This window comes from Alligator mississippiensis, chromosome 1 (assembly GCF_030867095.1).
Source record: "Alligator mississippiensis isolate rAllMis1 chromosome 1, rAllMis1, whole genome shotgun sequence".
In the NCBI taxonomy this organism is placed as follows: domain Eukaryota; kingdom Metazoa; phylum Chordata; order Crocodylia; family Alligatoridae; genus Alligator; species Alligator mississippiensis.
In genome coordinates, this window is record NC_081824.1 from 401,582,304 (window position 1) to 401,607,094 (window position 24,791).

The 24,791-nt window shown below is 42.2% G+C and overlaps 1 protein-coding gene across 3 annotated transcripts in view; it reads right to left on the minus strand.

The window, feature by feature from the left end:
- Nucleotides 1-24,791, minus strand: part of TDRD3 (tudor domain containing 3) — a 231,762-nt gene that overhangs the window by 58,413 nt on the left and 148,558 nt on the right. For 2 of the 3 annotated variants that reach the window (XM_059722891.1, XM_059722856.1), the window contains exons 9-10: nt 21,096-21,252; nt 20,565-20,720 (exon numbers count right to left, since the gene is read on the minus strand). In XM_059722891.1, coding sequence (XP_059578874.1) covers nt 20,565-20,720; nt 21,096-21,252 — 313 coding nt within the window. The remainder of the gene's footprint in view (nt 1-20,564; nt 20,721-21,095; nt 21,253-24,791) is intronic. The other variant, XM_059722922.1, reaches the window with a different exon arrangement.

Sequence of the window (24,791 nt, forward strand, 5' to 3'; positions counted from 1 at the left end):
ATAATTGGACACAAGTGCACGAAGCATCCAAATGGTTTGTTTTCCAGGTCACAATCAAAGAACACTTATCTGGCCAATCTACACTTGAACCTCTGGACTGCATTTTTATTTTTATTTTTTTTACAATTTCATTAGTTCCTTTGCCCTCAGCTATTCAGTAAATCTGTTTATACATGTCCACATGGTTTGCTTTGGCTCAACCAGCCATAACCATAGCAGTCCCTGTGATCTGATTTCAAGTATCACAGGATAAATTCCTCTGACGTTAATCACATTTAAGTGACTGCTGGTTGCTGTTATCTTGCATCTGGATAGTAGTTCTGGCAAAAAGTGTAAATTTGGTTGATTTTATAAATGTTTTTTGTTAACTTATCTATTATGAAATGCAACTGTGTCCACTACGAACTGTGTTAATATAGATTTGTTCCATATATGTGATGTAGTCTCTCATACAAGTATAAACAACTGACTTTTTCCACAATATAATATAAAGGGATTTTTAAAAATGTGAATAATATAAGAAACAAGAGAAGAATAAGCAATAATCCTGATGAAACAAAACAGCTAATAAACAGTCCCTGCAGGAGAGAGGAGGGAGCTCATGACAGAGTCAGATTTGCTATACATGATGCTGGCATATTAACAATACAAAAAAAATTACACAGGATTTCTATATTTATGCTTAGTTCTACTAAAAGCAAATTTATATATCCTACCTGAAATACAGATTTATGTCACTGCATCCCAACATATCATCAAGGTGCAGTCAGGGCAGCAGAGAACTGCATGAGTGCCACTTAAGTCCATGAAAGGGGGGCAGTCCTAGACACATCTCTATTGTACACTCCTATTCACCAGTCTATAATATCCCCAAGCATAGTTTGCTAGCTGCTATGAATCCCCGCCAATATGCACTAGGATGCTTCCACTAAAGGAATCAAGATCTAGGATACAAAACTCCTTTTGAATTCTGCCAATTGGTGACCATGCCTGCATTTTACATACAATTCTACTACAAGTAAGAACTTTAATGAATCAGTGCACAGGTGGCTACAAGTTGGGTGTTCTGCTGCATAGCTTACAGGCTCTTTCTTTTTTTTTAAATGCATCTAGTTCTTAGTTATACTTGCTTTTAATGTAGTGCATTAACTTTGATTTTTGTAATAGCACATTACAAAACATGATGCACAGTGTTGGCACTAATATTTCAACAGTTTTTCTCTGCTTCCTCAATCAGAGCTCCCAACGCTTTGCTGCTCTTTATGAAAATCCCTATGCTTCCTACCACCTGCCAGCACAGGGAGCTGACCTGCTCATTACAGAAATGGCATAATCCTCTACTTTCAGCATCAGAGCGCAGTTGGTTCCAAACAATGTTGTGTTGCTCCAACAGCTGCCTCTGGTATTTTCATTGATCTTGTACACTCAGCAGGTTTTCATATAGCCCAAAGGCTCCAACTGGCTACTATCCCTATTGAAGCATCTTTGTGGATTAGAAGTACAAAGCAAATATAGTAAAGTATTCTATAGCAAAAACACAGAGTTCTACATGGACACCGTTTATTTTAAATAATTTAAGCTTATTTAATAGTTACTTTGATTTAGTAAATCTAAAAAACTGTGAGACATCCAAGTCTTTTTTAAAGTGATAACAATTAACCACAGAACAATTTACCTCACATGCAATTAAAAAGTTATTGTTGGTATACAACTATGTATTTCTAAAAATGCCACAAGTATCAAGCAAGATATTTCATTACATACCTCCAAATGCAGCAAAAAACTTGATGTTTTTAAAAACCAAAGCAGAAGACATCCTTTATAACTATGTTAGATAGTGAAACTCAAAATACTCAGACTCAAAACTCAAAATAGGAGCCAGGATCTCTCTCTAATCCTAATAATGTTTGGTTGTATGGCTTTAGGAAAGACAACATTTTTCCTGGGAGCTCTTTTTCTCATCTCTTAAATGTGCTGAATTGTACCTCCCAGTAATTCTGTGATACAATTTTTAAAAAGAACACTTAGAAAACACACAATGTTTATAAATATATATAACCTGGCAAGAATGATTCCCTGTGCCTCTACCTACCAGGGAAAAGTGACAAATCAATAAAAGAAAATAAATATAAAATAACTGTTATAGAGTTTGTATAGTATTAAACATACGAAAAGACTCATCTGGTCTTACTAAGGCAGAGTAGAAATTAAATTTACAAAGAAAAATCTTTTAAACTTTGATAGTTGAAAATGACAAAAGCATAAAACTTCTACAATGAATTAGAAACTGATGATCACAGACATAACATTAATTTTTCCCTTTCCCCTTTTTTGTCACTTCTTCCTGAAAAAAACAAAACATATGCTTTCCTAGACAGAATATTTAGACAGAGTCTACCAAGCAACATTTCCTTTTATTTCCATATTTGTGCAAATTTAAAATCTTTCAATCAAAATGTAAAGAGGCATTGAACATACCTAAGTGTGTAATATTCGCTACAAGGAGATGTGTGTTTACAACTTCACATAACCTCATTTTCCCATCAATATGCCTTCTCTTAGGGCACTGACAGGAGTGAGTCTATATTCCAAACAACTATTTCTCCACAAAGTTTGTCCATGTTAATGGCTGCACAACTGAAGGGATCATACACAATATTTTGGGTTGACCAGTTATAAAACAAAGTCACCAAAAACTCATGGTTTACTAACTGGTGTTCATTTGCATTTGAAAGAAAAAGAATCCACAGTACGCATTTATTCTATTTTACAATTACTTTACTGACACTGAACTCAGGAACTGGATCTGGTTGTTTGAGACAGCGCATTATACATTCAAATCACCAGTTATCAGGTAACAAGTCCTTTGCCTTCTATAATTTACCTTCCAAAGAGCCCTGCATCTACACTGTTAACAACTGACATTGACATGGCCCTACTGATATGGAATGAAATCAGTACTATAAAAAGTTGCTTGGGATACATAACCTACTGTCCATGAGCATTCGAGGCAGGCTTCACAGACAAAAAACAATAGAATTCTATAGCACAACATCTATACAATCTTGATAAGCAGGTAAATATAAATGGGCTCAGATCCTGAACTTTGTTGACCTTACACAAAACTCACTAATAGATCTAAAGTTCTGTCCAAACTGAGAAGTCAATAAGGACAATCAATGGCAAAGAACTTAAAACTGACAGAAATTTGCATACTGGTATCAATGCAGACTCGAATGCTTCATAAGAAATCAATATGAGGACCATGGGCTTAAAAAGCAGAACAGGCCTTCTCTCATAACATGCACTGCACCCTGAAACTATTTCAATTCATACCAGATAGATTTTCCTGGATCAACAAAAAGCTCAGATAGCATGCTGAGGTAAAAAGAAACCAGCAGCTTGCTACACGATTCAGATGCATTCACAAGCACATTCCCTTGCTGTCAGCTCCAGGAAATATTAAGAACCAAAAATCTGGCCTAATAAAGCAAGCCTTCTCTATAGGCCATACAAATGCTCAGAAAGAAATCTACAGTTATTAAATGGAACCAGTAAGTAGATTCAGCAAGGCACTGTAGTGTCCACTGACTTTAGGACACCAAAAACTAGTAGGGCAATGATTCTTGTTTCTAGAGCTGAATGAAAATATGAATTCAGAGCTACTAATATGACGCAAAATCTAATCACTCCAACCTGTCAACGAAGAGATTTGTCTACACTTTCTGTGAACTCTGTTGGCTAATCTGTTAGAAAATGAGATCCAGAAAACTCTATCAAATTGCCAATGCCCATAAATCATGTAAGAGAAAAATGCAGAAGCTCCAATTAACAAGATCTGTACAATGTGTTCAGAAATGCATCAGATTTTGGGAATACAAGAAAAGAATAAGGGTTTGGAGGAAGGCATCACAGCAACCACCTTTTTACCCCTATAACAAAGGAAAAAAAGTATAAGAGAGTTGAAATTAAGTTTAAGAACTATAAATGCAAACAAGTTATAAAACTGCAAGATATAATAATTTAGTTTTAAAATTCAGAACACAAGACTGGAAGCACTAATACCAGTAAAAAACCTTTAGGCGGTAAGGTTTGGGGGGGGGGGGGGGGTGTCCCGCAGTATGTTTTATTGTACCACCTGTATAGCTGGGAGAAATATTTGACAGGATTCTGGACCCAAAGCACCCTTCTTCACAGGTCTGGGAAAGATTTAGACAAACTTTTTTTCCCCCAAGATGTGAAGAGGGGTGCTTTTTGTCCAAAAATTTGTCAAACATTTCTCCCACCTATAAAGCTGGTACAGTAAAAAGATATTGCAAAAAACAAAACAACCCTTACCACTCATACATCTCCTGGGACCATATGGATATAACAACAATTCAACCTTACTACAGTAAAAGCGTATCAGATGTTCTACTCTTTGAACATAATATACAGAAAATCTTGGTTACCCACTATGCTAATTTTAAAATGCCTTCCATAACAAAAATGATTTCTCAGAAAGTTAAAAAGGTCGGGTACTGGATTTCCCAAATAAGAGCTTTCAAACTGCTCAATCTCCCTCACTTGTCTTCAAAATAGTGGCAGCTGATTTCTTTACTGATCTCTTTCCCGATTTTATAAATGTTAACCCAAGAACGAAGAAGAAAGTTGGCTGCACACTTGAAACTAAATACAAAAAGGATTACTGCTATTTTTTACTGTACATCTACCACTGGTACCAAACAAGTTTTCCCATTCTCCTCGTACTGCCTATTAATGGCTGCTGAACAGGGTGGAGATGTTTCCTCTGGCATCTCCAAACAATAATGGTGAATGCCAAGGAAGACACTGAATAAAGGATAGATAACTCTAGAGATATATATCAGGGTCAAGGCTCTCCCACTACAGAAGGCACTGATGGCTAGAAAATTATATTTAGAAATTTGCTTTTACCAACTGCCTTGTAGGTAGCGTAAATACAGTAAAAGCTCTGTTATCGGATGCCGGATAACAAAATATGCCAGTTAATTGAGCAGCCCCTGCCGCTGCTTCTCACGCCACGTCTGGGGCATCTCTCCACCCCTCCCACAGACAGGGAAGTGGGTTCTACACAGCTTCGCACAGCCTATTATGCCCCCGGGCCATGGGGGCTCAGCAGCGCAGGCTGCTTTGCCCCAAGCAATGGGGGCTCAGAGAAACCGGAAGTGCCACAGTGGGAAACCATTGATAGTCTGCCCACTTTAGTCTGACCCACTATTAAGCCATTATCTTAATTATAGATTTGTTTTCTTTTGGAAATAAATCTCTTTAAAATAAAATATAATTGTTAAACAAAATATGTTAAGACCTATATTTGTTATATCCATTAAGACCTTTCAGTAAAATAGGAACAATCAACAGCCAACTATAAAAAAATCTGAGTTTCATGATTTATGCTTTTCTATATTAAGAAAGAGAGAGAGAGAGAGAGAGAGAGAGAGAGAATTAGGGAAAATATCTAATTTTTTAAAATAATTAAAACCACTGATTTTTATTAATAATTTCTCTACCCGGTGATTTAAATTTAAAGTGTTCCACCTTAATATTTTTGTAAAAATAAATAAATAAATAAATAAATAAAATAAACTCTGTGTAAAAATGCTTGTGTATGTGGAGTAGGATTTTTTGAAAGCCATAGATTACTGACAAATGATTAATCTTCATTTTAGCTAATTCTCCCTTCTACAACTCCAGCTGAGAGTCATAAACATGACGAAGCCCAAAACACATCCTGGATACAAAAGTAAAAATGCCACACAACACAGAAGACCCGTTAAATGTTTTTTTCCCTTCTTGCTGGATAAATTGCTTCAGGTTTGATATATAGACCGAAATATAAAATAATATTCAACTATTTAAAATTACTTATGTTACAGGCAAACAAGGGATTGTGGTAATAAAGCTCAATTAAATAAGTAACTGCAGTAATATAGTATTTACTAGCAAAATACAATTATAAGCAATCACATTTTACAGGAAAATACACTTCTGTTAATAATGAGACCCAAGCACCTCATAAAAATATTTGGTGAACTCTAGAATGGCTCACAGTGCACCTGACAACATAGTCAGTAGCCAGACACCTGGTAGTGCCAGCTGCTTTACTAACTCTTGGATCCAAGTGTTTTTGCAAGAATATACTATGATAATTAATTTTAAAAAGCCTCTTCCATCTCTGCATAATATTTCTGAAATGAAGAGGAGATTTTCCGCAAACACACAAGACAGCTTTGTAGTAGGGCTGTGTGAAACACCATCATTTCATTTCAATGTCTGTTTCGCCGTTTCAAAGGGACAGTCTTTCGTTTCGTCATTTCGTTTCAAAGCACCGTCCCGTTTCATTTCGTCAAAACTGTTTCGCTGTTTCGACACATTTTGACGTTTCACCCAGCGGCTATAATGGGAAATCATGAAAACTCATAAAACTTTGTCATTTCTTGCCTGATGCAGATGAAAGTTACAGGAATGGTAGCCCCTTCAGAGGGCATGAAGCCTGCCAAGTTTCAAGGAGATAGGTGCAGAGGTATCTTGGAAACTGCACCTCAAACTGTCAAAAGCAAAACTTGACACCTGTCGGCAGTGACAGCTTCCTGTTGTCTGGTGCGCAGAAAAGCACCAGAGTGCCGGACTCCTCTAGGGGTGCAGGTCACTGGATCTGTGCCGGATGACAGGTGGCTGCCACTGCCGCCTGGGACCAGTGCTGTACGCAGCCCACACCCAGCACCAGGCTCCATGGAGCTCAGCCTGGTGGCAGGAGACAGAGCACAGCCCTGGCTCTGCCTGCCTCCCACTGTCAGGCTGCACTCCATGGGGCTGGCAGAAACAATCAGAGCGCAGTCCTGGCTCTGCCTGCTGCTGGGCTGTGTTCTGAGAGGCTGCAGAGCCCCATGGACCTCAGCCCAGTGGCAGGAGGTGGATCACATCCCTGGCTCTGCTAAACTCCCACTGCAGGGCTGCACTCAAAGTGGCCATGGAGCCCCACGGAGCTCAGCCCAGCAGCGGGAGGTGTGCAGAGCCAGGGCTGTGCTCTGTCTCCCACCACTGGGCTGAGCTCCATAGACCTGCAGAGCTACTCGGCCCACAGCCCTGGCTCTCCCCTGCCTCCTGCCATCAAGCTGCTTCGAAACACTAAACATTTTGAAACTTTCTAAACATTTTGAGTGCCTTTTTTTCGTTTCAAAGCTGTTTATCTCGATTTTACTGTTTCAAGCTCAAAACATGTCAAAACAGCTTCAAAACAAAACAGCTGGCGAAATTTTGCACAGCCCTACTTTTTAGGCTTCTTTCTGCTTTAGTTCTGGGATATAATGGTAGGAACCAAGAGACATGTCTGTCTCTACTTGAACTTGTTAAGTTTATTTGCTATAGTTTGTACAAAAACAATGCAACTTGTTATGAAAGTAATACAGCACAATGCAGAAGTACAGATTGCAAAGGAACAGTCCATTAAGCATTTGAATGATCAGAAAAAAATAACTGATAAAGAAAAAAAGATATGATCTACACTTAAGGGAAAAGTAATTGGTTCTATTTTTCTCTCCTGCCCAACAGGAATGTTGAAAAAGCCATATATCTTATGCTGGCTTCAATTTATTTTTTGTTTTTGGCTAAATATTACAATCTTTGAACACAAGCATATAGTATACATTTCTTCACAATATATTAAATGTGGCAAAAAAGCAGGCAATATAAATTATTTTTACTATCGTTTTATGTTATAGGTAAGGCACAAGGAGAAATGGCAACATGTTCAGAGATCCTTTACCGCAACAATCCAGGTAGTTATTAGGCATTTTATTTTTACTGTAAATGTAGGTTCCTACCAACATTTCAGCTGTCCATACTTCATCAGGGCAACAATTAAGCAGCCCAACAACATACGCAGTTATTTCATTTTCTACTCCCCTTCTTTCATTCCACATACCAGGGTCACTAACTTCAGAATTCTGTGTGAACATCATGGGAATAAAAGATACCATTGCCTACAGCCTTTAAACATGTATCCTAATTTGAATTATAACTCTACCAACCATCCAATCTACACAGATGGTCAAAAGACTGAAACAAAGGACTTATCTTGTTTACCTCTAAAGATTCCCCTCTTCTAATTTTTGTAGTTTCTACTTTGTTATCTATATGTTTCTGATCCCCATGATGAAAAAATAAGGCTTGAAAATATTACTGTCCCATATTCCCTCACTCTTCTCCCAACGCTTTTAACTGCACTACCACTACCACTGGAAAAGCAGGTAGAGAAAAAGGGCAAACAGTAGGATACATTTAACAAGGATGTGGATCACGTTTCTACCAAGCATTAAACCCTGTCCAGAGCTCAAAGCACAACTTTAATATATCCACTTTATTTTACGCAAAAGAAGAGTCAATGATTAGCCTAATTCCTAACCTAATATATGGTTACACAAATATTGTTTTAGTTCTCTTATATAAAAAGAACCAAGAGGCATTCAGTGACCACTCTGTACCAGATGTGTTAAAACAGATAAAACTTCACAAGCTTTCAAAAAATAAAATAAAATAAAATAAAATAAAATAAAATAAAATAAAAGCAGTTACTTCATAGAACTCTAATCAAAGTACCTGCCGGTTAGTTTACTTGACTGGTTTATATGCAAGTGACAAAATATTTAAGACTTTGTTTTTAAAGAGAAAAATATCTACTTTGAAAAGTATCTCTGATCAGCATGCAATAAACCAGGTATACCATACATGGCTTGCACAGATATATTGGAAAGCAGCTTATTAATTTTAGAGAGGCCTCCAAGGCCAACAGACAGACAGCAAATTGATAGGACCAGTACCGAACACCAAAACAAAGATAAGATCTACCTGGCCACAGGTGTCCATATCTGGTATGAAGACTGCATAATTGATGAGAAGCATGATGTGGATGATCTTCATCTAAGTATATTTTAGTGACTGGTGAGAACTAAGATGTGTATTCTGCAATATAAAGTTTGGTGATTCATGTATATAAAGGGGCCTAGAAACACTGAATACTTCGTACTAGGCTTTGGGGTTACGTACATGGTTATACCATACCTGCAAATGACCTGGCTAGCACTGCGTGTACCAGTTAGCCATGAATACTAGTGTCTAGGCTGTGTGTGGACAATAAGCCTGGCTGAGCTTTTCTTGCTAAGAACTGAAGTCTGTACTCTCTTACTTGGAATAACAAGCTCATTAGGCTTCACAGACAGTATCCCAACTGCGTGTACACAGATCATCCAAACCAAGGGAGCCCGATGTGACTGGTAATGCTTAACCCCTAACGATGACAGTTCTACATATACTACTTCCTTTTTATCCCTACTTGCATTTTCTACAAGTTCTTCATACCCTGTGCGCAAGAATAATGATCTTAACCATTAAGCTAAAAACTTAACAAAATTGTCCTCCAAGTCTAAAACCTTCTACCTTCGGCAAAGCAATGCATATTTCGCCCCCCCCACCCACACAGTCCTTTTGAAAATTCAGCACTTTATATATGCAATAATTTTCCCACATACTTGCAATTTCCTGGTCTAATATAGTGTACTGTTCTATTATATTGAATAATTTATAAAAAGGCCCTGTTACATGTCTAATTTTACCTCTGACACATTTCTTATTCTACAGTTGTTCTGTCTTTAATCACATCATCTGCAAATTCCCCATCAGAAGACCATTTCCAGATGATGTTAACATCTTGCAGAGGAAATTTATACCTATTTTTGGTGAAAACTGGAATCCAAACCCTTTCTTATGGATAAATCCAATTTGCTTATTTCTAGGTCCCTGATTAAAGAAACTGTATCTTTACATCTAAAATGTTATCCCGTTATCTCCCAAACATTATTCCTTCCAGGTGAAGGAAGAGAAGGGGACATTTACAAGGGCTATGTGATCCTGAGTGTAAAATTTTATGAACTATTAATATGTATTCTTCGCTGACCAAGATCCACCCTTTTCTTAATATTATTATCTCTTCCTCGATGGACAAAGTGTCAGTGCTAATTCCTTCTTTTAATTTTTAGAGTGTCTCAGTGATTGATCTATCTTCTGATAATGACAGAAATCATTCAGATTGGTTTCTCTCATGAGCAGGGATCCTGGTTTTCTCCAATTATAAAAAAAAAATCCCCACGTTTTGGATTTAAACAAGTAACCCAAACTCCAAATTTGTCCATGATTAAAATAAAACAACACTATATATAGATATATATCTATATATTAGTGGTGGTGTTTCATTTTAATCACGGAAAAAATTGGATTCTGGGTTACTTGTTTAAATCCAAAACTTGGGCATTCTTTTTTTAATCAGAGAAAACCAGGATCCCTGCTCATGACCAAAAGCAGGAGCAGCTTGTAAATCATAGGTGCCACATTAAATTAATTAATTTTCCATCACATTTATCATCTCTTTGTCCTTTCCTATATCAGAAATGTGAACAGATTTAAAAACACACACACATCTTTAAAACAGACACTTTTAGCCTGATACAGCCTTTCCTTTTTATTGATTTAGCATAACCTCGTAACTTACAAAGGTAAATTGACTCTGTGCAACATTAACCCAATTTAAGAGTATGAACTATTTTAACTAGACCTTTTCACTGAACCCAATTCATTTTCCTAGTACTGCCCCTTTATTTCAGTTCCCTGTCTTTATTGACATTCAAAACTCCTCCCAAGTTGGTATTACGCACCAATTTCCATTAATTCCTTCCAGATCAGAATAATTAACAATCACTTAAAAAAAAAATGCAAATTCAGCTGTGCACATAAAAATAATTGTGTATTTGATGGGAAATTATTTTCCTTCCCTTTAATACACCATGTGTCCTTTTCTATTTTAAGATCTTTAGTAGATATTTCTACTTGTAGGCATTTTTACAGTACATAGCACAATGAAGAACAATCCTGACTAGCCTTCTACGTACCATATTTACCCGAATACAAGAAGACTATGAATTTAAGACAACCCCCACACCCCAATAATCAGATTCTATACCTGGAAGAATTATAAATTTATTATAATTTTTCATGTATGGAATCTAATTTATGGAGGATCATATTAAATTTGTCCTGCAAGTGAGGGACAGGGAGTAGGGAAACGTGGTCAGTGGGAGGGAATAGTAATGGGACAGGCAGTGGGGGGCACAGACAGTAAGGGGGCACATAATAGGGAAAGTAGTGGAATGGCAAAGGAGGCAGGGAGTGAAGGGAGCAGTGGGGGACAAACAATAGGTGAACACATGGTAGGGGGCAGGCAGTGAGAGGCAGGAAGTTTACCCCCTGCTCCCCCGCCACATAGCCCAAGTTGCCCCAATCCCCCTTCCTCCGTCTCCCCATCTTTCCCCCTCCATGCTGCTTCTGCCCCCACAGGCTTGGTTCCCTGACCTGCCTTCATCCAGTCTCCCCCTGCCCCGAAGTCTCTCCTCCATGCCTGCCCCTCAACCCCCACCCCTTAGCTTTGCTCCACACCAGCAGATTCCATTCCTGCTGCAGCCTGGGGGATGGAACATAGCTCCAGCCTGACCCTGTAGGAGCAGCAGCGCTACTGCTATAAAGTGGGGTTGGAGCACCTGCTCCATGCTGCAGAGTGCAGTGAGGATGGAGTCTGCCAGCGTGGAGCAAAGAGAAGGAGGAGTGCTGCAGAGGAGGCCAGATAGCATGGCAGAGAGACTGGAGACTGCTGGGGTGGAATGGCTGGGCATGAAGAGGTAGAAGGGGGCAGGTGGCAGCTGTGACTGTCTCCAACTCTAAACCTGTCCCCCGCTGCCACATGCTTAATTCTAATGTCAAATGGGGGAAAAAACTTCATCTTCTAATTTAGTAAATACAGTAGGCTCGTCGGGGGAAGGGGAAGTTGAGGACGGGGGTAGCAACGGAACACCGAACAAAGAGTCACCCACAAGAACAGCCCAGCCAAGACGGGAAACGAGCACAAGAAATACCCAGGTAAGAGACAGGAACCCAGATAGTCCTGGGATTAGGGGGGCAGTGCATGCACCTTCAGGAGGCCTTAAATGCCTCCACTAATGCTCACAGTATGGTGAACTTGCCCCTCCTGCTAGCTAACACAAACCCAGACATAGTAGGGCTCAGTGAAACATAGTGGGGCTCAGTGGGATCCAACGCATGACTGGGCGGTAAACATCAAGGGCTATAGGCTGTACAGGAAGGATAGAACAGGGAGGAAAGGTGGGGGTGTGGCACTGTACGTCAAAGAGCAATACACATTCTCAACAAACAGCACTGGGTCAGAGGAGGGACAGACTGAAGTGCTCTGGGTCCGTATACAAGGGGATCAGGGGGAAAGGGACTTAATGGTAGGGGTTGACTACAGGCCACCCGACCAGGGGGAAGAGCTGGACCAGGAATTCTCAGGTCAGCTTGTGGAGGCAGTAAAGTCAAGGGATGTGGTCATCATGGGTGACCTAAACTACCCAGACATTTGCTGGGAAGAGCAGTCAGCCAGGTCTGACCGCTCGCATAGGTTCCTAGCTGAGTTACAGGACCACCATTTAACCCAGGAGGTACACAGTCCCACCAGGGGAAATGCCTTGTTGGACCTGGTCCTGGCCACAGGCGATGATCTGGTGAGTGGACTGCGGGTTCTCGACCACCTGGGCGATAGCGATCATCGCCTACTGGAATTCACCATCCAGCGCAGGGTGTCAAAGGCCTGCAACAAGGTAACAGCCCTAGACTTCAGGAGGGCAGATTTCAATGAGGTAAGGAGACTAATCGGGGAGGCACTGAGGTCCCGGAGGGGACAAGAGGGGAGGGGAATTGGGAAGACTGGTCCTTCTTTAAAGGAGACGATCCTGCAAGCCCAAAGGGTGACAATCCCCATGCGAATCAAAGGGGGCAGGAGTGCTCTAAAGCCCCCATGGCTCATCAGAAGCATCCACGAACATCTCAAAGCTAAAAAGCAGGCGTACACCCAATGGAAGGGAGGGGCTATCACCAAGGAGGATTATACTTCCATTGCTCGAGACTGTAGGGGGGCTGTTAGGAAGGCTAAGGCAGAGATGGAACTGGGACTAGCGCCCCGGATCAAGGATAACAAGAAATCCTTTTTTAAATGCATAGGGGGTAAAAAGAAGGCACCGGGTAAACAAAGGGCCTCTGCAGGATATGCTAGGAAATCTGGTGGTCACACCAATGACAAATCTAACCTCTTTAACAATTTCTTTGCGTTTAAATTTTTGAGCAGGGACCGGGGCATCCCCCCCACTGGGATCCCTGATGGACCCAGGGGAGGCACTGCCAGGCCCAGGGTCATTGAGGACCTAGTCAGAGAACTTCTGGTGGGTCTAGACATGTTAAATCAGCAGGCCCTGACGATCTCCACCCCAGAGTACTGAGGGAATTAGCAGACGTCATTGCGGGATCCCTGGCATGGCTTTAAGAGCACTCATGGTGCTCTGGCGAGGTGCCAGAGGACTGGAAAAGGGTCAATGTGGTCCCCATTTTCAAGAAAGGGAGAAAGGAGGATCCAGGAAACTACAGGCCCATTACTCTTACCTCGGTCTTGGGGAAAGCTCTTTGAGAAAATTATCCAGGAGCACATCTGCGAGGGACCAGCAGGGGAGATCATGCTTAGGGGCAACCAACATGGGTTCATTCGAGGCAGGTCCTGTCAGACCAACCTGGTGGCCTTCTACGACCAGGTCACAAAATCGTTGGACGCAGGTGTTGCAGTGGACATAGTCTTTCTAGACTTTAGGAAGGCCTTCGACACTGTCTCTCACCCCATCCTCATAAAGAAATTAGGCGACTGTGGCGTCGATGCCTACATGGTCAGATGGGTCGCAAATTGGCTGGAGGGCCGCACCCAGAGAGTGGTGGTGGATGGGTCTTTTTCGACCTGGAGAGATGTGGGCAGTGGGGTCCCCCGGTCCTCAGGCCCGCACTGTTCAACATCTTCATCAGTGACTTGGACGAGGGGGTGAAAAGCACCTTGTTCAAATTCGCAGATGACACTAAGATGCGGGGAGAAGTAGGCATGCTGGAGGAGCAGGAAAGGCTACAACTAGATCTAGACAGGTTACAGGGGTGGGCGAATGAGAACAGGATGGGATTCAATACTGACAAGTGCAAGGTACTACACCTAAGGAGGAAGAACCAGCTCCATACCCACAGGCTGGGGAACTCCCTTCTAGTCAGCACAGAGGCAGAAAAAGATCTTGGTATCATTATTGATTCTAAGGCCCTGTCTGAACATGGGCCACCAATGTGGGGACGTGGTCAGGAAGGCTAACCGCACCTTGTCATGCATCCATAGATGCATCACGAGCAGGTCCAAGAAGATGATCCTCCCCCTCTATGAGACACTGGTCAAGCCGCAGTTGGAGTACTACATCCAGTTCTGGGCGCTGCACTTCAGGAGGGATGTGGACAGCATTGAGAGGGTCCAGAGAAGGGCCACTCACACGATCAGGGAGCAGCAAGGCAGGCCCTATGAGCGACGGCTACAGGACCTGAACCTGTTCAGCCTCCACAAGAGAAGGCTGAGAGGGGATCTGGTGGCCATCTACAAACTGGCCAAGGGGGACCAGCAGGATATGGGGGAGTCCCTGTTCCCCTGAGCACTACCAGGAGTAACAAGGAACAACGGCCATAAGTTTACTGAGAGTAGGTTTAGACTACACGTTATAAGGCACTACTTCACAATCAGGACAGCTAGGATCTGGAACCAAATTCCAAGGGAAGTGGTGCTCGCTCCTATCCTGGGGGTCTCCAAAAAGAGGCTAGACAATCCTAGCCGGGGTCATTTGACCCCAGCACTCTTTCCTGCCATGGCAGGGGGTCAGACTTGATGATCTGCTCAGGTCCCTTCCGACCCTACCTACTATGAAACTATGAAGTACTACAGAAGTTTTATACAAAACATTTTTCTAGGGACAGAAATTATTCTTGTAGGTTCTTAACTGCCGATAATCCTCCTTTCCTTGTTTAAGCCAAGTATGAGAGTTACACTTGGTTTAAAAAGATGATTACAGGATATTTGCCTTCTAAGTACAATACCTTCATTGTCCAAGACTATTAAAGCCCTTGACAAATTGGGAAAAACATTTCTAAAGCAAATCTCCTTATTACCCTAGGATGCATGTTATTCAGCAAAATACAGGTTTAGCAAAAATTTACTTTCCTTGATTTTACCTTATCTGCAAATCCTATTGAACATCTCCTTACATTATTGTTTTGAAATGGGGAGAACCTGTACCTCCCAATGATCACAGAATCATAGAAAATTAGGGTTTGAAGGGACCTCAGCAGGTCATCTAGTCTAACCCCCTGCTCAAAAAGAGGTGCTGAATAGAGGGGAAGAATCACTTCCCTTGACCCGCTAACAACACACCTACCAATGCAACCCAGTATGCCATTAGCCTTCTTAGCAACAAGGGCATACAGTTGGCTCACATTCAGCTTATTGCCCACTGTAACCCCCAGGTCCTTTTCTGCAGAGCTGCTGCCCAGCCAGTCAGCCCCCAGCCTGTACTGGTGCATGGGACTGTTCCATCCTAAATAAAGGGTTTTGCACTTGTTCTTGTTGAACCTCATGAGATTTATTTTGGCCCAATCCTCCAATTTGTCTAGGTCACTCTGGATCCTAGCCCTACCCTCCAGCATATCTACTACTCCCCCCCCCCCCCCACCAGCTTAGTGTCATCTGCAAACTTGTTGAGGGTATAACTCCATCCCACCTTCCAGGTCATTGATGAAAGTACTAAACAAAACCAGCCCAAGGATTGAGCCCTGGGGCACTCCACTTGTACCAGCTGCCAACTAGACATTGAGTCATTGACTACTACCCTCTGAGCCCAATGCTCCTGCCAGTTTTCTATCTACGTTACGGTTCGTCCATCCATCCCATACTTAGCTTTCCTGCAAGCACGCTGTAGGAGACCATATCAAAAGCTCTGCTAAAAATCAAAGTATACCACATCCATTGGTCTCCCTATGTCCACAGAGCCAGTCATCTCATCATAGAAGGCAATCAGGTTGGTCAGGCATAACTTGCCCTTGCTGAATCCATGCTGACTGCTCTTAACCAACTTCTTCTCTGCCCAAGTGCTCAGAAATAGATTCCTGGAGGATCTGCTCCATGATTGTTCCAAGGACTGAGGAGAGGCTGGCTGGTCTAGAGTTCCCTGGATCCTCCTATTTCCCCTTCCTTAAATATGGGAACTATGTTTGCCCTTTTCCAATCATACAGGACTTCATCTTTGAAAATTCATGGAGATCAGGAGATGGCCAAAAGCTTTGAAATCTCACCAGCCAACTCCCTCAGCACCTTCGGGTGCATCCCATCTGGCCCCATGGACTTGTATATGTCCAGCTTTTCTAAATTCCCTAACCTGTTCTTTCACTGATGTTGGATGCTCACCTTCCCCGCTCGAACTGTGCTGCCCAGTGCAGTAGTCTGGGAGCTGACCTTGCTTGTGAAGACTGAGGTGAAAAAGGCATTGAGCACTTCAACCTTTTCTGAAACCTGTCACAAGATCACCTCCCCTGTTCAGGAAGAGACCCATACTTTCCCTGATCCTCCTCTTGCTACCAATATACTTGTAAAAACCTTTCTTGCTACCCTTCACATCCCTTGCTAGCTGCAACTCCAGGTGCTCTTTGGCCTTCCTGACTTCATCCTTGCATACCTGAGCAGTGCACTTATACTCCTCCCTAGTTGTTTGTCCAAGTTTCCACTTCTTACAGGCTTCCTTTTTGTGATTTCATTTACTGAAGAGTTCCCTGCTAAGCTAAGCTGGTCTTCTGCCATACTTGTTAATCCTCCTGTACATCAAGATGGTTAGTTCCTGCACTCTCAGTGAGGTTTTGTTAAAGTACAGCCAGCACTCCTGGACCCTTCTCCAACCTCAGTCTGGCTTCCCAGTAGATCCTGTCAATGAGTTCCCTGAGCAAGTCAAAGTCTGCTTTTTGTAAGTCCAGGGTTCTTACATGTTGCCCTTCATCTGTCCTTTCCTCAGGATCCCAATCTCAATCTTCTTGGGGTCACTGCTTCCTAAATTGTCATCCACTACTACGTTCCCCACCAATTCATCTCTGTTTGTGAGCAGCAAGTCAAGAAGAGCACTGCTCCTAGGTGGCTGCTGAAGCTCTTGCTCCAGGAAGTTGTCCCCAACACTCTCCAAAAACTTCCTGGATTGCCTGAGCACTGCTGTATTGCCCTCCCACCAGATGTCAGGGTGACTGAAGTCTCCCATGAGAACCAGGGCTTGTGATCTAGACATTTCTGTTAGCTGTTTGAAGAAAGCCTCATCCACCACCTTCTCTTGGTCTGGTGGCCTATAGCAGACACCCACTACAACATCGCCCTTGCTGCTCTCCCCTCTAACTTAACCCAGGGACTTTCAACAGGCCTATTTCCCATTTCATACTGGAGCGCTGAGCAATCATATAGCTCTCTTTTATAAAGTGCAAGTCCTCCTCCTCGTCTCTCCTGCCTGTTCTTCCTGAACAGTTTGTACCCATCCATGACAGTAAGCCAGTCACCCAAGCTGTCCCCACAAGTCTGTGACTGTGCAAGGACTTCCAGTTCTTCCTGCTTGTTTCCTAGACTCTGTGCATTTGGGTACCGACACCTGAAGTAACTAGCCAATTGCCATGATTTCTCAGGAAGTATGAGAGCTTCTCCCCATTGCCCTCTCCTGTTTGCTCTTCCTCCAGGTCTCCCGCTTCTCCACTTACCTCAGGGCTTTGGTATTCATCTCCTGGTGAACTTAGTTTAAAGCCCTCCAGTTTGAAATAGTTAACTTAAAACTTATAAACCTTAAGTACATATTCTCCCCTTCAACAAATATGACTTTGCCTTCATCAACATTGAACTTCCATTGCCCCAGAGCTCTGCATTCACTTTGGCTGACTAGACCCCTGCCTGAAGTTCACTATGGTTGTATTTGGACTTGTGTAACTGATATAACATACAGTTAACTGCAAATTTTAATAATAAAATAAAACAAGGTTCCACATAGGTTAATTTTGAGACAGCCCGTTGTCTACTTTTTACTACAAAAAAATGACTGTTAAATCCTACTGCTAGTCTTCATCTCCTAGCCAATTTTTGATCCATAGCAGTAATGTGCCTCTCACCTTATGATTAGTTACAGAGGTATCTATAGTGAGGGACACTATCACTAGCCTTTTTAAAGTCAAAATACATTTTTGTAAATGAGTCCCATCTTATCTGCTACTCTACAAGTTCTAACAGAATTCTTTGATTAGTGAAAAAAGTTTTCCCCTTGTGGAAACTATATTTGTTAGAGTCTGTCATATCATCACCTTCAAAGTATTTTATTATTTTTCTTGAATTAATATTTCAACTAATTTGCCAGATACAGGCATTGTTGGCCTGTTGTTCTCTTCAAGATCACTATATTTTTCAATATGATACAAAAGCTTTTTTCATAAGAATTTTTTTTTTCTAAGCAATTCAGTCAGTTATTACTCCCAAGCACTAGTGAAACACACAAAGGTTCTGCTGCATGTTAGAGACTGCGTATGATTTATATATAACTCAATATTAATTCATAAATTTAAGGAGATCAAAGTTTCAGAAGCCTCTACTACAGGGATATCAAACCTACCACTCAAAGGCCAGATTTGGCCTGTGGGTCCCAGACCAACCCCACATACTACATATAGTGTGTAGAGTTGGTCTGGTGTGTGGGCTGGAACCAGTCCTACAGGTGCTGCACTTGGTGGCTCCAGGACTGGTCCAGATCAGGCCATACTGGAGCTAGTGCACAGGGCATCGCACACAACACACATCCTGCTGGCCCCCTGTACAGCCAGTCCAGTGCCACATGCTCACATGCCACCTGCAGTACACTCCAGGTCTTGCACAGCAGGCAGTACATGGGGCCAGCATCAGGCACATGCTACATGCTATGCCCCACTAGACTGGCCCTGCCCACTGGCTCTGGCACAGCCTGATCCAGACCAGCCCCAAAGTCAGCATTCCTGGGCTGGTCCATGGGCCACATGCAGCACACCCAGTGTGCTGGTTCCAGCCCACACATCACCTGCAGCACAAGCCCATAAACAGGGCCTGTGCATGCTGCACATGGTACAGGGAGTGCACTGCACACAGTGCTCTATGTGCTGGCCCTGGGCACTGACTCATCCAGCCTACAGACTGGCCCACCAACGTTCACCCAGCCAAAACGGCCAGGTGAGTTGGACAGCAATGCTCTAATGTACACCCTCCAGACCTGTAAATTACTCTATTTTAAAATATCAATATATTCCTTACCTCCACAATGACTGCTGAATTTCACTGTTATTGTTAATAGTTGTGTAGTGATTAAGAATAAACAGTGGGTAATGAAAACAGTGTCCTAGACAGTGCCCCCAAAAGTTTACAATTAACAGAAACATAAAGTAAAGGTAAGAGAGATGAGATACAAGCAAAGTGAAGAATGCGATGACAGCAAACATTAGTTTGATGTTCTTCTGCATGAGGGAGGGGTTTAATTTTATGGAGATGAGCTAAATTGAAAAAAAAATAAGAGGAAAGGCAGAAGTAAGAAGATTAGGTGTGGAGTGGAAGTGGAGGGGGGAGGGAACAGAAAAAGTGGGAGGAGAAAGAGACACCCTCTACACATCACATGTATTACACAATTAACTGGTTAATTGCATGGTTAATTTAGAATGGCTACATGTGCAAACTAACTATCACATTATACAAAGATCCATTCAGCTATAAAAGTTAGAGACGGAAAATATGCTGTGACTATAGCTGGTTTCTATCAACTTTTAATTTGCACATGCAGCAAGGTATGCCCCCATAGCTAGGAGCCCCATCAGAACCTTGCCAGCAGATACTGCCGCAGCTGAGAGGCCGATCCTATGGATGCCACAGCTAAGAGTACCACCAGCTGACAGGACTCTGCCACAACAGTGCATGGTATACATATGGCTGGGACACTGCCAATGTTGAGAGTCCTGTCAGCTGCAAGACTCTTAGCTGTGGGAGCTTACTACTTGCTGGTGCAGAGGGAGCTCAGCATTGTCACCCACGCTCGCCCTGCACCAGCAAGTGGATCCCACAGTCACCTCCTGCCTTACACAAGTGGCATGGCAGCAAGAGCAACTGTGTGGATTGAGCATCAGATCCTATTATGTCTTTACCTGAATGTAGAGAGAGAGGGGTAGAGGAAACAGCTGGAATAAACAGCCAATCAGGAAGGACAGTCCAGTATAAAGTTCTCTGATGTTTCTTCCAACCATTTTTTTAGAGGTCCAATAATGCCACTTCTTGAATTTGCACTTGTGCATTATTTGACACCAAGAACTGCCTTTCCTTGTATATACTCTGTCTAGAATAACCTGTCTGAAGAATAGTCACTGAGGGAAAGTCTCACCATGCATATGTGATCCATACATGACCTAATTTTTTTTCTAGTTCTGAGCATCACAAAAAATTAATGGAGATGATGGCACTTATCCCCTTTGAAAAAGCAAGATGGCAATGCTTGATATTTCACAAAAATATTTTAATATCAACAACTTACCTTCCACTGTTAAAGTACCCATTTTGGACTCCAAGAAGTCAAACAATGTGCTGGGTGCTGAAGGTCTGGCATTTCCTAGTTCCTCTTCATCATCAGGTCTTACCCGACCTCGGCCCTTTCCCTTCCCTGGGAATATTGCAGACAAATCATTTACATCTGGGCAAATTAAACAAAACTCTTTTTATTCTACTTGTTTTTTGTTATTTTTTAAATTAGAAAACAATACTTAGTCTTTCAGGAGGAAAATATAGGAACCGCACATTATATGGAATTTTCCCTCCCAATTAAGATACCTAAAAATGTGTTATGGTTAATTAGCAAGCTATTGCAGATATAATATGCTGAGGTACTCCAAATGTAATGCATTCAAGGGCTAACACTGAACAACTTAAAGGAACATAGTTATGCAGATATTCACTAACTTAAGTGCAAAGACATTAGCAGTGAACAAACATTGTTTTCTGTTTAAAATACACAAATTCCTCTGCTACACAAGCACTGCAGATTAAAACAGATCTTTACAAGTTATACCTCTAGGTGGTGGTCCCTGAACAGGTTTCTGTTTACTGCTGTTCAGAAGAAAATTTAGTGCTGCTTCTAGGCTGTTGCTGTTATCCATAAGTGCCTGCCTTGCTGCTTCTTTACTGAAACCCATTTCTGTTATGTGTTTTAGAGCCTTTTCATCAACCTGTAATAAAAGTTGCACACAAAACTAATCACAGGCTACAACACAGATTCCATAAAAATCCTAGGTTTGTTTTTACATTCCACATTAATATTTAATTAACACATAAATTTATATTTCATGGATGATGATAAATACTCAGACAGGGCTATTTATAAAACATTTGCAAATAAGCTCTCACGAGTTCATGTAATTGAGCAGCATATACTGAGGTAAGGATACAAAGAAGCAGATGGCAACTTCAGCTGATGGATTTTTTGCAACTTGTTTTTTATCATTTAAGTTCTAACGAAAAAAAAAATCAAAGCAATAATGTTAGATGGTTTCAAACTCTGATTCCTATAATTTACCTCTTCCTTCACCAAATATATATATATCTCGCTTGATAGACAGCAGCATTTCACCTCTTAGCAGGAAGGAGGAAGGCACAAGTATGGTAAGAATATTTTCAAGACCATAATTATATAAATTTTAGTTGTCGATTTCCCCAAAAGTAGGGAAGGCAGACATCAGGAGATGATTACTTACTTATTATTGGGACCTTTACTAACCATTTATATCTAAAGTGAGTATTGACAAAACCAGAATGTTAGCAGTTTACATCTCTCTTCCATGAGTGTAAAGGAGAAAAGGATCAGATCATAGAGTGTTTCTGGAATCAGAACTCCCTACTCCCTTAAGTTAAACAGTTTTTTACTATATTTCAGCAGAGCCAAGCATCGCACTGTAAAATAAATGCCTCTAACAAGCATACTTCTAATACAGTTAAAATTTAAGTCTCATTGTAAGCTGCCTTATAAAAGAACAAAAATATTCCTTGACTGCTAACAGGAAGCATAAAAGCATGGAATTAGATTGCCACCATAAGCACTGTCAAAATGAGCTAATTCACAATGCAAGTGAAAAATCTAGTGAGGCCAAAAAGCTTTAGAACTGAACGCAAAACAAGGTTCTCTCATGATGATAATACTAACGTCACACACAGGTGGCAAATGGTAAGGACTTCAATAGCAGTTTGAAAATCAAGTTCCACTATAGCATTCTCTCTCTCTCAAACTTCTGAGATATTCACCTTTTGAGCTACCATACTACTCTCTACATAATCACACCCCAAAGGGAACTACTTTAGTAAACATCACTGAAACTAAGTCCATTTTTTAAGGTTGTAGGATTTTTCTTGGGGCAGGGGGAGGGCGGGGTGCATTCAGTGAATAACTCAGAAAAACACACTTAAAAAGTGTAAAGGGGAGAAGAAGTATTACAGAAAAATTACTGGACTGTGAAATGTAAGGCATTCTGAAAGATATTAGCAGATGAGTATCAGTCAGATTCACAAAGTTAAAACAGGCAAACAAATTATTCAGTTAAAAGGCAATGTGTAACTTACTACCATTTCCTGTTCAAAAGTAAATGGTTCATATTTCATTCAGAGGTAAAATGCCTGAGTTTGCTTTTGACCTTCCAGAAGATAGGAGCAAATATACAAAAGAGATACCACAGAGCAGCTCATGTTCAGTAAGTTCCCTCTCCCTTCTAACTCAGTATAGCTTGTTCATCTGTCCGTACTCAAAGCGATTTAGGTATGACAACACAGAGCATTCATAAAGTTAGAACCTGAACTCAAGGAGTGGAAATCATACACACCCCATCCTAAGCACCTAAGTTCCTTTTATTTTAAATTAAGAACATGAGGTGCCTAGGAATCTGATTCACCACATTTAGGAAAATGCCTAAATCAGGAAACCCCAGAGAGAGGGGGGAGTTTGAAAACCCACTCACAGACTTAAACAGCTATCCCTGAATTAGGTGCCCAAGTAAGACCTGGATTAACAGCTGCAAACCTTTGCCTTAGGCTTAGGCCCCAAGTCATGCCTTGCAAAAGCAGAAGCAGGCAAGTAAACATTCAAAGTTCTTCATGCATTTTATCCAATGACTCCAATTCAAAAAAAGTTCTGGAAGTGGGGACCAGAACCTGAGAGGTTTCTTTCCATATAAGTGCCCTGATCACCAGACTACAGTAAGACACCGTGAGCACATCTACACATGAAATTAATGCACTACAATAAACTCCAGTGCTTATCACACCAGAGTTAATTGGGCGTGCCAACTGCATGTGTGCCTAGGATCAGAGCACATGAAGCTGGGTTGGAGCAGTCCCAGTTGCCAGGGGGCCCAAGGGGTCAGTCTGCCAGCCCCAGGCTGTTCCCCCTGGCTCAACATGCTATGGTGGGGCTGGCTGGGGCACAAGGGTGCTTCAGTGTGGGGCTAGCTGGCTGGGGTAGCGTCCACATGTGTGCTGCTGCAGAGTAAAGTACTATCATGCTGCAGAGTTTCTTATTTACAAGTACTATGAAATGTGCATTTCTACAGTGTCTCAACTTCAAGAGGAGGGGAAGAGAATTCCTCCAGCCCAGACTTGCCTCTTGCACTCTCTTGGGATGTAGAAAATGTAAGGGGGGTAGAAAATTTAGGTTATTACCTGCTCAAAGTCAGCGGTCCCAGCACCCAGGTCTTCCATGTCCCAGACAAGTACTTAAACTGTTAGGCCACGTTATAAAATGTGACCACCACTATGACAACCTCCTCTGCCTGCATTTTAGAATGAAAGTGACCAAAGATCCTGAAATTCAATGCCATCCAAGAGTGTTAAGAATAAGCCACATACAGGCATTATGTTACTACAAAGAAAACTGTTATTCTCTGGGTAGAAACTGAAAGCATAAAGTTTTTATTCAATTTCTCCCAGGGGAAACATGCCCCCTCTGGAAGAAAATTAACACCTGAAAGATCTCCCTCATGATATCTTCTTGCAAAACTCGCGGGCAGGACTGAACACTAGCAATCCTCCTTCCGGGTATGATCCAGGAGGGTAGGGGAGCACAGTCCAGTTTGGGAAACAACCTTGGGGCTTTGCCCTACTGATCCCCTCCCTCGTAGACCAGCCCGGGAGGGAAGGGGAGCAGCCTGCTCTGAGGAACAGGCTGGAGGCTTTGATTCGCTGTTCCCTCCACTCTGCTCCCAGACACTGGAATGGTAGCAGAAAAGGTTGCTCCCTAGATTCCAGTCAGGTGAAGAGGTGGGGAGGTTTCCCCATCACTCTACTACCCATGGGGACCAGGAAGAAGTTGAAGACAGAAGCAGTGAGGGGTCTGATTTCATCCCGGCGAAACCAGCCCATAGCCGGGGGGCAAGCTGCTGGTGGCCCAAGCAACCCCTGAACTTCAGGGGGCCCCAGACCTTCCCTCTGCGATGGCAGTGCCCTGGGGCCACCCACACAGGTTGCTAGCAGGCTGGGTACTGCCCCAGCTCAGAGGCAGCACACAGCCCAATCCAACTGATGGGTTGGTTTCAACCTGGAAGGGTGTGGGCAGTGGGGTCCCGCAGGGCTCAGTCCTTGGACCGATACTCTTCAATGTCTTCATCAGCGACTTGGATGAGGGAGTGAAGTGTACTCTGTCCAAGTTTGCGGATGACACAAAACTGTGGGGAGAAGTGGACACGCCGGAGGGCAGGGAACAGCTGCAAGCGGACCTGGATAGGTT